Source organism: Dermacentor silvarum, chromosome 4 (assembly GCF_013339745.2).
Source record: "Dermacentor silvarum isolate Dsil-2018 chromosome 4, BIME_Dsil_1.4, whole genome shotgun sequence".
NCBI lineage: Eukaryota > Metazoa > Arthropoda > Arachnida > Ixodida > Ixodidae > Dermacentor > Dermacentor silvarum.
Window position 1 is genome coordinate 64,831,003 of NC_051157.2, and position 14,131 is coordinate 64,845,133.

The following is a 14,131-nucleotide window of genomic DNA, read 5'->3' on the forward strand; positions in this document are numbered from 1 at the left end:
TATAAACGACAGTGCTGCAGCGACACGAACTGCGGCGAACGGCGGCGCAAGGTAAATCGATGACGCAAGCAAACCACTGCAGGTGGCGGTGCCAGGTGCGCTGATGACGTTCCGAACATTATAACCTGTTATTGCTATATTTAGCGCCTTATCATCCGTCGGCGTCGAACCATTATGAACCGCGATCAATCGTACACTCCGGCAGCGGCTGTGTATGGCGCGGCCGCGCGGGCCCCTGCCTTGAAAGCGTCTCGCCGCTTAGCTCGCGTTCAAGCGAGAGGAAGCACGAAGCTCAATTCGGTCACTGTTGCGGGCCCTATTTTGAGAGCGTTCGTCTTACGTGACGGACGGGCGGTTTTTCTCATTGGGTAAGCATAGCAATTCCTTGTGTATTTGAAATAGTATTTTTAGTTATTATTTTATTAGACATACTGCAATCACCTATCGGTGATTTTAGCTGGGTGGTACATAATGACATTATTGAATAGAAAAAGAAAATGAAGACTACATGAATATATATTAGATAGAGGTTATACAATAGATACGATACATACAAGCTGTCCTGGGCACAAGAAATATCGATGCAATAAAAGTAGCAAGGTTTACGTTATGCGGGGTCCGTTTGGGTGTATTTAACCCCTTTGTTCAAAGGAAAGTAATGACATTATGATCCGAGTAGGTACAGTTCACTTCAACATAATTCCATTAGTAAGTTCATGTTTTAGTTCATGTTTATGTTCAGGAAAGCAACAACAATGAGAGTGCTGAAACAATTGCACGAGTTAGCTTATTGCAGTCCACTACGCGCGAGGAAATAATGAATATTGAACGCAGTTATTGCGTGTTCGAAAAGGGGTTATAGCAAGGCCGTGTTTCTGCCTAGCAGAGTAGCCAAACGAAAAAAATATCAGCTATATCAATTTTACAATGACCTTTATTCAATTGATATAAGGACTTGAGCCTTGAACAACGGTATAGGGGAGAAAGTTGAGATCCGTTTAAAAGGTCCGTAACTAAAGTCCTTGAAGAAGTGTTGTATATAAAACGTGAAAAAAGGAAAAAGAAAACAATGGTTTGTTTTGCACATATTGCGAATCATGAATAATCTCCGTGGGCCTAATGATGTCAACGTTTATGACACAAGGATGACGCACACCCGATGTAGAAAAAGATATAACTTTATAAGTGGAACTATATACAAAGGTGGATTTTGATGGGCTAACAGCGAGTACTTTCCTTGCCGTATCCATAGCGGCTCAATTCTTCGAAGTAGTCACTCTGACTCAGCAAGTCCCTCTCCAGCTTGTCGTAGTCGTAGCTCTCCAGTGTTCCTCCTGCTTCTTCTGGGATGACATCGTCAGGAACAACGTCGTGAAGTTTCTCCAAATCAGTACCGAAGAGCTTAACCTGAAGAAAAGACGTCATAACAGATTTAGAATTAGAGCATAGTGGTAGAAGCGCATGCCCACGTCGAGCACGTGACTATCCACCTGGCCATATTTATTTCCTTATTTAGCTCACTATTATCCTACTAAGCCATCTAATATCAGAATAATTTCGCTGTTTCATTTTATTATTTATAATACAACGCTTTAATACTGCTGCTTAATGTCATGCATGAGCTGTACGGCTTGCTCTAATCAGGGAGCCCACCATTGTGAGCAGTAAAGAAACAAAATACATCCTTGAAGTGTGTCTCCGGTTCGTGGAAGAAAAGACTAAAGTGACATTAAGGGTAACTTTCTAGTTTACAATTTGTGCTGCTGTTACCTAGAGTTTGATCGCTATAGCGGATACAGCATCACATTAGAAACTGATTGGTATTTCCATTTATAGACTACGAGTGACAACGCTGTTCCTAATTGTACAATGGTTATGAAAGTTCGCTGTGTTGAGAGCACAACACGCAGACGGCGTATTGAGGCATAAAACGACGCAATATAAATTTGTACCTGGTGATTCATTAGCGGGAGCTTGTGAAGCACTTAGAGATGTCGAAATGCTGAGCCAGCAATGCTAGTTGTGTCAGTGTTATAGTTTTGCACATTCGTCAGTCTGTGGGTTCGCTGCATTGTGTTAGTGTAGCCACATCTATGTGCATGTTACTATACTACATGAGGTGTGACAAGTGAGACGTATACGTACCCTTTCTACTAGTTTGGATTTCATGAAAGTCTTTGTAATTGAGAAGAATATGTCAAATATGGGCGGGCTGTTGACAACGTAAACAGCTTTCACTTTTACAGGGTAGCAGTCCTGAAATTGAGAAACATTGCATTAGCGGTAGCATTATTGTATCCTAAGTGACGTGTACACACGCTGGTACACCACATTCGCTATCACGCCAATTTGTTTAATGTATGGGGATTTCGCTAACTGCTACAAAATATCGGAATTTTACAAGCACATGTAATTCTAGGTACACACAATATTCCTGCAAATTCTCAAGTCGATATGTCTCGTACTTTTCAAGGCGAAAGCCTTAAATGCCTCATCAGACGGTGGCCTTGGAAAACGCGGCGTGCGGTACAACAGAAAGTCATGTGAGCTCGCCTCGCGCCGAGCCAGGCTCGTGCCACTGCTCGCGCGTTCGTCGTCGTCATCTTCCGTAGCTGGCTCCGACGCCGCTCATCACGCCAGCGTTCCCATACTGCCCCTCGCGCTCGCACCACTGCTCTCGCGTTCGTCGTCGTCGTCGTCGTCTTCCACAGCTGGCTCCGATGCCGCTCATCATGCCAAAAAAAAGGGCAAAGTTAATGAATTCAGGCATTCGAACCCACGACGTTCGGCGGAAGTCGAACCCTCGAACTTATGTGGGAGTTGACCCACGACCTTCAATGTTGAAGCGAAGTTAATTAAAACACAGTTAATTATGTAGAGTTAATTAAGATACTCGAACCCACGACCTTTGCTGTGAATTAGAGTGAAGGTAATTAAGGCATAGTTTTTTAAGGTAGCGTCAATAAAGGCACTCAGAGCCATGACCTTTGGAGGGAGAAAACAAGTAATAAGAAGTAACAACGCATTTGAATGAGAATGTCAAGTAATTTAATGAATGTCTCGTTTGTAGACTCAGTGCGAACCTTCAAATGCGCCTGAAACTGTGCTCTCTCTATCTCCTCTCTGTCTGTCTTTTTATCCTTATACCCCCTTCCCCCAGTGCAGGGTAGCGAACCCAACGTGCATCTGGTTAACCTCCCTGCCTTTCCTCTCTTCTATTTCTCTCTCTCTTGAGCGCGCGGACTTTCGCCTTCACTCTCTTTGGCGTATGCTAAAGTGACTGTCACTTTTTTTTTTCACAACAAGCGCTTTAAACACCGAGACCCACCTCAATTATTACAAAGTTTGCCATTTCCCGTGGCTTTGTCGGTCACTCGACAACTCAAAAGCTTTCCCATCATGCTTTTCAAGGTGCATATCATATATACGCTGAATGTGAATACGACACACTGAGTGCCTCCCTAACGACGCTTGTTTAAAGTTTCTGAAATGACTTGGGCAATCGGTTAACGAGAGACTGATAATTTCGCACCAAGCATATAATTAACCCCTGCAATTGTAACTTCAGCACAATGCATTACCGGCCTACACTCCGTTTCATACATCAGGTGCTACGCTGTAGAAGCTACGTAAGAAGTATGGTCATTAAAATGTATCACTCCGCGCGCTCCGTCTATGCTTCGCTGCCCACCAACAGCGTTTCTGTAAATTAAAAACAATGAAAAGCAAATTGATTGATCGTGTTAGCAGCCGTATGAGTACACGGTTCCCTTGTTTGTAAGGGTAAATTCTATGTTTCCGTCAGTACTGTGCTTAGATAAACTACATTTTCACAGAAATAGGTCAAAAAACACCGAACATATTTCTAAGTGCGAACGCAGCCACTGCAAAAAGTATCTCTAGCCTCCACAGTATTGAGCTTGATGTATGAAACGGAGTATAGTTGGTGTGTATTTATGGTGAACATTAGCACAAAGAGAATGACAGGAAGGGGACACGCCTTCTCCTGCCTCCTTCCTGAGTTGTCCTGTTTGCGCTAAGGTTTAATATGAATTGTAACTTCGAATACACGCCACCCTGATCATCTCACCCCTCTTCTAGTGCGTGGCACGACTTTTGGTTCTAACGGATACGTGCAAAAAGTTTCAAAAGTTTCATCTCAGCCTTTGTTTTTTTTTAATTATAGTTACGTTTTCTAGCTGTTCTTAAGTCACAATAACATCTTCATTGCAAAAGAATTTGTCCCTGGGATGATGGCCGCATAGCTCATCAGCCCAGAAAGCCGAACGAGCTCTTCTCCAATATCTCAAGGCGGCAGACTAGTGTGCCCGATTGCAGAAATGCTCGACATTGTCCAGTGCTAACACATAATTTGAACTCTTGTCTTCTGTTTCTCTGTCACTCCCCCATCGTACAGCAAACTGGACAAAGTCCACATTCCATATCACAAGTCGTTTGCAGCGCTGCCGAAGTATAGAAGGCGTACACGGGCAGTAGCATTGAGCAAGCGGAATACAGTGCTGGGCGTAACTGTCTGATTAATGGCAGGATTAGAAAGTTTTATTTTTGCTGTGTGCAAGACACGTTACAGTGATACGTGACATATTAGGACCAATGCTTGAAGTCAGCCCCCCCCCCCCCCCCCCCCCCTCGGCAGGTCAACTGTAGCATTGTAGCGTCCATTTGACAAGCGCTGGAGGTGATTTTATCAACAGTAGCGCCTTGTTCAGGGCAATTCTAGCGCTCCAATTCTTCAAATAATGATCTCATTGTGATTAATCGATTGATGTGCCATGCATTTCTCCGAGGCACTTGACGGTTACCACCCTTGTTCGACTAATATTCTTGGCACAGCTGTAGCATACTGTTTCATGAGCTAGCTGAGCGTGAAGCTACCTTCTCATGAATTACTGAAAGTTCGCCTTGGTTTATTTAGGTTACCACTTCATTTTGATTGGTTTAGCTGTGCATTATTGGTGCCGTGTTTAAAGAAAGACGCATGCATTTTGTCCACTTTTGTAGGCAAGTAGGTGTGAAGCCATGAATATATTGTCATAGTGCCCCCAGGTTGTTCTAGATGATTTCTCGATTTCAATTTCAACCACAGCAGCTGATTTTATCTATGCTTTCTTTGGCTTCATTGTCTGTTGGAATTTTGTGGTCGCGAATAACAATATATACTGGTCGCCGCACTATGAAGCCCTCCCTCCACTGAAGGGTGACTGTAAGGCCTGATGACCTTTGCGCATGCACGTCGTATAAAGCAAATTCAGCATCCGCTGAGCAGAAGATGCGGCGCGGACGAGCACATCTCCAGGAACATTCGGCCTTCCTATTGGCTAAGGAGTCCTGTAGCTTCAGCAGTGCTGCAAACGGCTTGTGAGATGAAGTATAATTAACCTCCCTCCCATTCATTCCTTCCTTCCCTCTCTCTATCTCTATTCACTATTCACCTGAGCAACGTGGATCAGCCGTTGAATCGCGAAAGGCGTGTACTGCGTCAGGTGGTGCAGACCGAGACCCTTGTAGTCGAGCACGTAAACGACTCCATGCTTTTGGACTTCCTCATCGAAGAGCATCCACTCGACGAGAATCATACACGCTTTTGTGAATTCGTCGAGCGTGCAGACGGAGGCGTCCCAGGCTCCTGCGAGAGCAGTGCTGTGAATTACTTTTCATATTTCGCCCAAGTTTTATTTTTCGTTTATTCTGTCTTCGCACTTTCCGTAACCCCTGTATTTAGGGCAGCTTATTCGTGATTACTACGCTATTTTATTCGTTTATATTTCGAGAGCATTAGTGCCCTTCAAACCATTAGCACTTTTTAATATAGGAGCGAATAATTGAACCGTCATTTTGGTACTGCAGTTCCCCAGAACAAGAAAAAAAAAAGAATCTCTGTTGTTTTTATCGCCTCTGCCAGAGTATGGCCACAGTGCCGTCCTTTTATTTAATAAAGGGAATAAGGTCAATTTCGAATCAATCAATTCGTCTATTTTAAAGTAGAGCTGATAAAGATTAGCGTGGACAGGAGCGATAGGGTGCAGTAGACATGTCATGCGTGTCCTCCCTACGCTGAATATTATCTTAGCTACGACAAAAAGGTATTTTTGCTTTTTAAAATAAATAACAGAGTAATGTTGTACGAAGTACAATCAGAACTGTACAGATAAGCGCTGGACAGGTTAGGATATCCGTACTCCTGATATGCTACTGCAGATGTCTAGGATGAAAGATAGAAATGACAAGGAAAAATAAAATAAATTGAAGAGATACAAACTCAACAAATTAGCCAAGCCGTATGCCTGGCATGTCACTTTTGGGGTAAGGGTAAACGTGAAAAAAAAACGCATTAAAATAGACAGAAGGAAATACTTTAATTTGAAGTTAGTAGTTTAGGCTATACCAGTACAAAGCCTGCCACTATGAGCCGTCCGAGTTTGAGCTGAAGTGGTTAGTTGGCCCTAAATGCAACTCAACTTGTAAGCAATAAAAACAGCGATAGTCATCTGTTCTAACCACTGTTAGATGAGGCGAGGGGGCACATTTTCTCATCACTGAACAAACGAAATATATGATAATGTTATCTAATTTTATTAGTATCATGTGCCAGTGGTGAGCTGATTTTCACTCCTACTCCTGGTAATGATGGAGATGGTCACGGCAGTTTAAAAAAAATAATTCTGGAGTTTTGCGCGCAGAAACCACGATATGATTACGAGGCTTGCCGTAATCGGGGACGCCGGATTGATTTTGGCCACATGGGATTCGTTAACGGCCATTTAAATGCGCGGTACACGACCTTGTTTGCATTCCACTCCCAGCAGACTGGGGCCGGAGTCAATGTGGCCGGTCACGACAGTGATATCGTGGCCGCGGTCCAACCTGCTACCTCGAGTTCGGAAGCGCAACGCCATAGCAACTCAGTCACCGTGGCGGATGTGGTTCTGGTGGTGTCAAGTTAATGATTTTAGCTGGTCTTAAAGTGACACTAAAGAAAAGCAGTAAGTCAGCATAGGCTGATAAATTATTCTTTCGAAATTGTATTATCGCTGTATTTGCGCTATAGGAGACTCATTATAGAAGAAACAAAGAAAGGATGAGGTTTATTATTTATTCCTTCTAAACTGGGCGCCGGAACCGTAGCTTTGGCGCGTCAATGTAACGTCATGGATTTCAAAGTAATTCCTCCTGTTTGGGCCGTTGTGGCGCACCAAAATACTTCTTGTTGTGTTCGGTCTTTGGCACATTTAGAATACGCTGAAGCCCGCGTTTATTGATAAAGAATAGAAAGACTAGATTAGACGCCGCCGAAATCTGTGACTTCACGGCGAGCTATAGGGCTGGAAGGTGGCGTTGCCACACGTCTTTCGTTACTGCGTTTTTTTTTTTTTGGCTTATCAAGCCTGCTCTCACAGTGAGTGGTAGTGTTGGTGTTGTAGAAGCTTTAAAACTAATACAGTTCAATTTGATTTGTGCTCCAGTGTACACACACACGCGCGCGCACAGCTATGTCTGTGTGATTGTCCCACTTCTTTTATGTTGTGCAGTTAATGGGCCTTCTGTCGGCAAGAATACCATACCAAATAGCGCAGTCTTCAATATTAACATTTAAGAGCCTTGAAGCTTACGCTATAAGGCGTAGATTTTACACCCTTGAGATCTACCGTACGATGGCAAGCTACGTTTAGTTCAGTTAGCCGTGCACTACCGGCGAGGTGTCTTACCTGTTTTGACTAGCATGACGGCTCGCCCCAGCGAATCCCGTTTTGAGGACACAGCGAGGAGCTTGTTTTCGCGGAAAATGGTGTCGTAGAGCATTTCGGACGGCGTGAAACCCTCGAAAATTGCAGGGTAGCTTTGCTTCGCCCTAAAGTATTTCTGAACAATCTTGAACGCTTTGTCAGCGTCGTACTTTCGAGCACGCAGGAACTTCAGCAAGAACACTTCGTCCTTGGGACAGTCCAGCAGTTCTTCGTCTGTAATGTGCAGGAGCGAAAGAAAAGAGGGAACGTTATTACGAAAAATTGTACTTTGGAAATGGACCTCGAGAACTCTCTCTGTTCTGTTTTCTCTCATTCAGCGCTTTAGCCTTTCATGTTGTTAAAGCTACAGTATTCGTATAGCCATGGCCTGGCATGTCTTCTTTTCGAAGTTGGGCTTAAACCTAGTATTAAACAATTAATGAATGGCTGTAATTACGGGTCAGTGTGTTCTTCTCGGACGTTGTATTAACTAAAACCACTATCAGTCTCATCTCGTACTTATGTCTTAGAGTGCTCGTCGAACACTAGGAACGCAGATTTTCTTAATTAGGCGGTAGAAAGAAGCGAGTTGTTTGCTTTTTTCATTGTGATCATTTCACACTTCCACATCCGGGCACACGTACACACAGGCATGACAAATGTTGGATGAACTTCAAAAAGCAAACCACTTCAGCGATAAGTCAAAACGGTGACTCAAATAGTAAAGGCAGGCCAACTGAAGTTCTCTTCACGTAGAACAAGTGAAAATAAAATCAAAGTGAATACGCGTATTGTGAAACAACATCGCATAGTTAGGCCCATAAGAACGCCATGAATATTTTAGGTCTCACCTCATAAACGTGAGAGCCCTTCGTCCTAGAAGTAGTTCTTAAGTGTGTCTTGTTTCTATTATTTTTCTTTGTTTTTTGTTTTTTTTTTTTTTGCTTCATGGTGCTAGACGACATTCTGATGCGATCTGCACAGGAACGTGGGTAGCATAAAAATAATGACTCATTATTTTTACTGTTACAGCTTCTTTTTACTAAACCACCTTTCAGAATATGTCTCATTTATTGATGACTTGCAAACGGCGGGCACATGGGCACATATCTATCTAGCAGCAACATTCAATATGAGCTTATTGGCGGATACATTCGGCAGTGGCACTTCCACAGCGCTACATAAACATGAATGGAATGCATGCATATATACGTACGACGCTGGAAAACATACCACGAATAAGCTTCTCCAAATTCCTTAGAGACTCAGCGATCTTTTCAGATTCATCCACATATATTTCTTCCATGCTGATTGCTTCCTTTTGTGCCCTGAAACAAGCTGAAAGATGTAACGAAGTAACACTTTGAGCATCGTAGATAGGAAAACATTACATCAATAAGCTGAGGCCGCTCACACAAAAATCTTTTTTTACGCTAGAACTGTTGATAAGAGCAAATACCAGCCAACCCTCATGCGCCACATATTATTAGCTAAAGCTGCTGGTCAATGACAAATGGCACTTATGAACAAAAGGCTTTGTGAATTCGGCCCCTGTTCTACAGTAGGGACAATAGACAAACGGCAACAAGCTTCAACTTATTTGTAATCACCACTGGTCCTTTGCAGGACGCCGGGATAATGACGTGAAAAAGCAGTTGTGTTTTTTGCTTGCTTCACTGCAAACGACCTGTAAGCGCGTATACGTGGTTCTTGTTTACGTCAGTATACATGCATAGACAACAATTCCGGCCTCTTTATGGCTCGTCTCTGTGACAAAGATTCGTTTCACACGGCCACAAACGACGCCAACTGCTTCCATATATCGTTGGGTTAGCGGATGCATTTATCTGCTAAATTCGGGAATTAATATTCCGAAGCTGTTGTTATCCGGAGAATTCATCCCAAGTGGTTCCACCTTCCGAACTCCACGGCCAGAATTCGTAAATTGCAATATTTGCCACAAGGTAATTAGTTAAAAATTGAATATTTAGTTTCGGCAATTAGTCAACTATGCATTCCATTTTTTGTGCAAGTGATGTCCGCCTCTTCAAGCAGATCAGCTCATGAACTAGGATTGTGCTATCTGCCACAGTAAACCGTTAAAAATTTTTGAAAGTGTTGTCTGAAACAGCCGGTATGGAAACCTTTATAGCAGTCTATTTCCGTAGACTACCTACAGGTCATGAGCTATTTGCAAACCGTTCGCTAAAGATAATAAATAAATTGTTTCTTCCTATAGCATAGTAAGGCAATGCAGTGAGTAAGATACATCGAGGCAGTACTCATACAGTCCACATCTCCTTTTATAAACTTATTGCCAGAAAACTGCTGTAATTGACCTGACTATTCAATGTCAGCGGTGATATACTTTGCATTTCCTGAGTTAAATTCACAACGTCATTTGGGTTTCCACGAAAGTATACATGTTTCAATTATAAAGCAGTAAAGTAAAATGTGCGTTCACTGGCTTTGGCCAGTTGCTGCGATTATTTAACCGTTACGCGACGACTGTTTGTAACAAGGGACCGCTGCAGCCTTTCGCATTGGCCCATCAAGTAACGTTATGCAACTTTGAATAATCACACCAGATACTATGCATATGACGACAAATATAGCCGCAGTAGGTTTATAAAAATGCACGTTCATTGAATGTTTCTGCGTGACTCGCACACGCACTATAACAATCGTTTGTAAGCAGCCAGTCATGTTGACAAAGTACAGAAAATTAGAGTATGGTATACTCGGACTATTTCTAAATGTTTCCATTGAAGTATACATAACAATGCCGATACTTTCTAAGTGTTCTTACATGGTCTGCATAATGCAGTCAGAGTTTGACTCCTAGGTTAAGCGCAACCGGTCATCTATGGAAATCATTAGAGGCGATACCAATTGATAGATATCCTCTTCACTGTCCTATGAAAACAACAATACGCACTACACTTGCGAAACGTTTCCAGGTAACTGCTCGCTCGCGTGACCGAACCACTGGCCGGGCTGCACGTTGAGTAGACGCTCGCTTCATCTAGCTATATCGAGCTGGAATTGCCGGGTGTGCTACAGAAACGGCTGTTGATATTCTGCAGACTGACTATGTCAATCGAGAAATGACATCAAAGCTTTCGGCAAAAAACTACTTTTTTTCTAGCCGCTCACCTTTGAAGTGAATTTCTCCGCTTGTCGCTTGAGAAAAGCTCCTGCAGCTTCGCTTGCTAGCTGCTGGGGAACGCGCTGAACCCCTAATCAGGGCATGCTGTTTATCAACGGACCGGGATAACACACGCACTCCTCAAGCAGCAAGTTGTTTTGCCTGGCACGACTTCATAAAATCGGCGCGACGGCGGTGACCTTCATTTTCTCTCTCTCACTCTCTTCCTCTCTAACGGAGGAGGAAGTTGCGTGCACCTTGAACAGCTGCCAATTCGCTTGCTTGCTTATTCTGATTTTATTTTTTTTTCGTTAGTTTCTTTTCCTTTTGGCATTGTCCAACTTTCCGGGGTTTCTATTGTTATTTATTGCTTCATCGGCATCGTGCTCGTTTCTTACGTGCGATGTTTTGCTTGTTGGAGAACTCAAGGCCTCCACACTGTGGAAGTCCCTCTCTTGTTCTATAAATGGCCATTCGCGTCGTGACATGCCAGTCGTCTGGTCTCTGTCCAATGCCTTGAAAATGCAATGCGAAAAGAAAACGAAAGGATGCCGGGATGGTGGAGGGTACTTGCAACACGGGCAGTCTTATATATATATATACTTTTTTTTCAATGCGTCAGCTGCATACGCAACCGCTTCATAAAATCATAACGTGACAAAACAATCACGACTAATTAAAATATGTCAACGAGGAGTGTTGATATTTCTGGCGTGCGTCGTTCGAGTGTGATACTCGTACATTAGAGTGCATTGTTACACGTCGACACTTAAATACAGTGTCGTCTTAACGGAACAATATTAAAAGACTGCTAAAACATTCTTTCAAGACCATATGCTCATTAATGTGGTGTTACTTTATTGTTTGGTTTATTATGTTATCATTATTATTGTTTGGCTAGATCAGGCTAGGTTGGGGAGGACTTGAAGGCCCACGTTTTCCAGTGTTTGAATTTTTTGCTTAAGCTTCAGCCCCGGCACGTCGGTGTAACGCCACTGATTTCAAAGTATATTCTCGTACTTGCGTTGTTCAGCATACATTCACGAAACTTTTTGGTCAAGATTCCTATTGTGTGTAAAAGGACTTTTAACCAAAACACTCCTTCCCTGCCCCCCTCGGAGAAGGTGCTGTCAAAAACTCATGACGTCACGGCCCACTGGTGCGGCAACCTTATTGCGGCGCCACGACCCATGTTTCGTTTTCATCTTGCATTTCACTTTGTTGTTTATGTAGTCCTTATGGTTTTCCCTAGGCAACAGTTTGTGAATTGAAACAAGCTGACTCCTTGCAGTTTGAGGTAGTTCAATTTTGGCTTTCTTTAGTCTTAGTGAATGAGACATTAGGCATAACGTAGACTTGACCCGGAAATGGGCAGATTTTGTTTGAGAACAGTTAGTACGCAGCGAGTAATATTTTGTTTAATGCATCATTAGTCGATACAATGAGGCGTCAGTATTTAATCCCTCAAAAAGTAAAGAAAAGCTAGTGTCGTTTGCAATTTTATTATTAAATGAATAAATGAAAGCGGACCAAGTATGCAGTACGTCAATAAAAAAAGACACTTGACAATGGCATAGATTCCGATCTGCACTGCGAACGCGGGAGCCGTATAGGCCCTGGAAGGTCAATCGACATTATATTTTATTTTTAATTGGTGAGTGTATGTTTTAATTCAATTATAGTTTCTTCTTGCCAGAAGGGTTTTTGTCGAACACTAGACTAAGTATATACTACAGTGCGGTACACCACACATATCTCTAATGCATACCGTTCTCTTTAAATAGACAGACGCCGATGCCGATGATTCGTCACGTAACTCTTAATGAAATCTAAAACACCCCGAATACAATAACAAATTAACTATTCAAGAAATGTTTCATAGTTGACTCTATTAATAGCTTCCAAAAAATGTATAGATACGCCTAATGTAAGCATTTTAGCTTTTATATTAGTTAAAATAACTTCTGTCTGATATCTGTACTTCTGTCCGAACTATATTGCCCCGTCATTATGATTAAGATCCACGCAGAAGTGGATGGAAATATCTTTATAAGAACAACTGGAGAGGCCCATGGACTATGTGACGGTAGGATGACGTTTCGTCATAGCATATTGTCGATCTCCTCTGCATTAACGCGACCTTGGCGAAAACACGATAGGGTCGTTGGCGCAGCAGTGACTTAGGTCCAGTGTCGATGTAGTGGCGAACAGTTGAGGTGCGGCCAAGTGGAGGCTGAGCAGCGTTGAAAGAATTGTGGAACTGGCACTGCAGATGGAGAAGTTCGGAGCGGTGAAGAGGAGAGAGTCCGTCGGGAATAGATGAACAGAACAGATCGTTAGCTGAGGAGTAGGAAAAGTTGATGGCACTCCGCGCATCGAGGTCGGCTGTATACGACTCATATTTGCACGTTGAAAATGTCCCGAGAATCAATGGGTCGCACGCATCCAAAACATTCACCTTGAAGCAGCAGGAAAGAGATTCGTGATAAAGAGGGCGTTGGAGCCGGTCGGAACGGCGAGGGTACGTCACATAAGGCAAAAGAGCTTTCCGAGTCGGAAAAAGATTCGACGGCTCAAAGAATACGACTTCGTCGGAAATGTCGCTGCAGAATACGGAACTGACACTATCGGAGTAATATATACCTTCCTTGATGACGAGTTTACTTAGATAGTGATGGTTGTTGTTGATGGGCACGTCATAAAGCGGAGAGAGCTCAAGTTCCGCGCGCGCGCAGTTGATTACAGCGTTGTTACGCAAAAGAAAGTCCCAGCCAAGTATGATATCGTGAGAGCAGGCTGCAAGGATGTTAAATTCAACGATGTAGTGACCACGCTCAATAATTACACGAGCAGTACACGCGGCTAAGGGCTGAACAATTACTCTATTTGCTTTCGCAGGAAAAGTCCATTAAGAGAGGTTGTCACTTTTTGGAGCGTACGGTAAAGGGTTCCGTCAATAACGGAAACGGCAGTGCCAGTGTCTACAAGAGCATATGTACGGGCACCTTCCATAAAAACTTCGACAATGTTCGACAGAAAATGGTGAGGACTTCGGCCTTTCGACAGCAGTGCAGTTCTTGCCTCCTGAACTGCTGCAGTCTGTTTAGCTTTTTTTTCTCCAAAGGCAGAACGACGACGCATCGGAGACAAAGAGCGGCGATGCGGCGAAGGTGAGCGACGGGGCACAGATGGTGGATGGCCACTTAGGAACATACTGGATTGCGGATCTGAAGAGTAG

General features: G+C 43.2%; 1 protein-coding gene across 2 annotated transcripts; it reads right to left on the bottom strand.

The window, feature by feature from the left end:
* Positions 1–1,158: 1,158 nt before the first annotated feature.
* On the bottom strand, positions 1,159–11,068 carry LOC125939690 (alpha-tocopherol transfer protein-like). 2 transcript variants are annotated; one of them, XM_049665674.1, is made up of 6 exons: positions 10,902–11,068; positions 8,979–9,073; positions 7,728–7,979; positions 5,454–5,647; positions 2,146–2,256; positions 1,159–1,407 (listed from the first exon to the last, which is right to left on the bottom strand). In XM_049665674.1, the coding sequence occupies exons 2-6, from the start codon at positions 9,049–9,051 to the stop codon at positions 1,219–1,221; spliced, it is 819 nt and encodes a 272-aa protein (XP_049521631.1). In that variant the 5' UTR covers positions 9,052–9,073; positions 10,902–11,068; the 3' UTR covers positions 1,159–1,218. The 2 variants fall into 2 exon arrangements, with proteins under 2 accessions (XP_049521631.1, XP_037569465.1); XM_037713537.2 differs by having other exon boundaries at positions 8,979–9,083.
* Between the last annotated feature and the right edge of the window lie 3,063 nt (positions 11,069–14,131).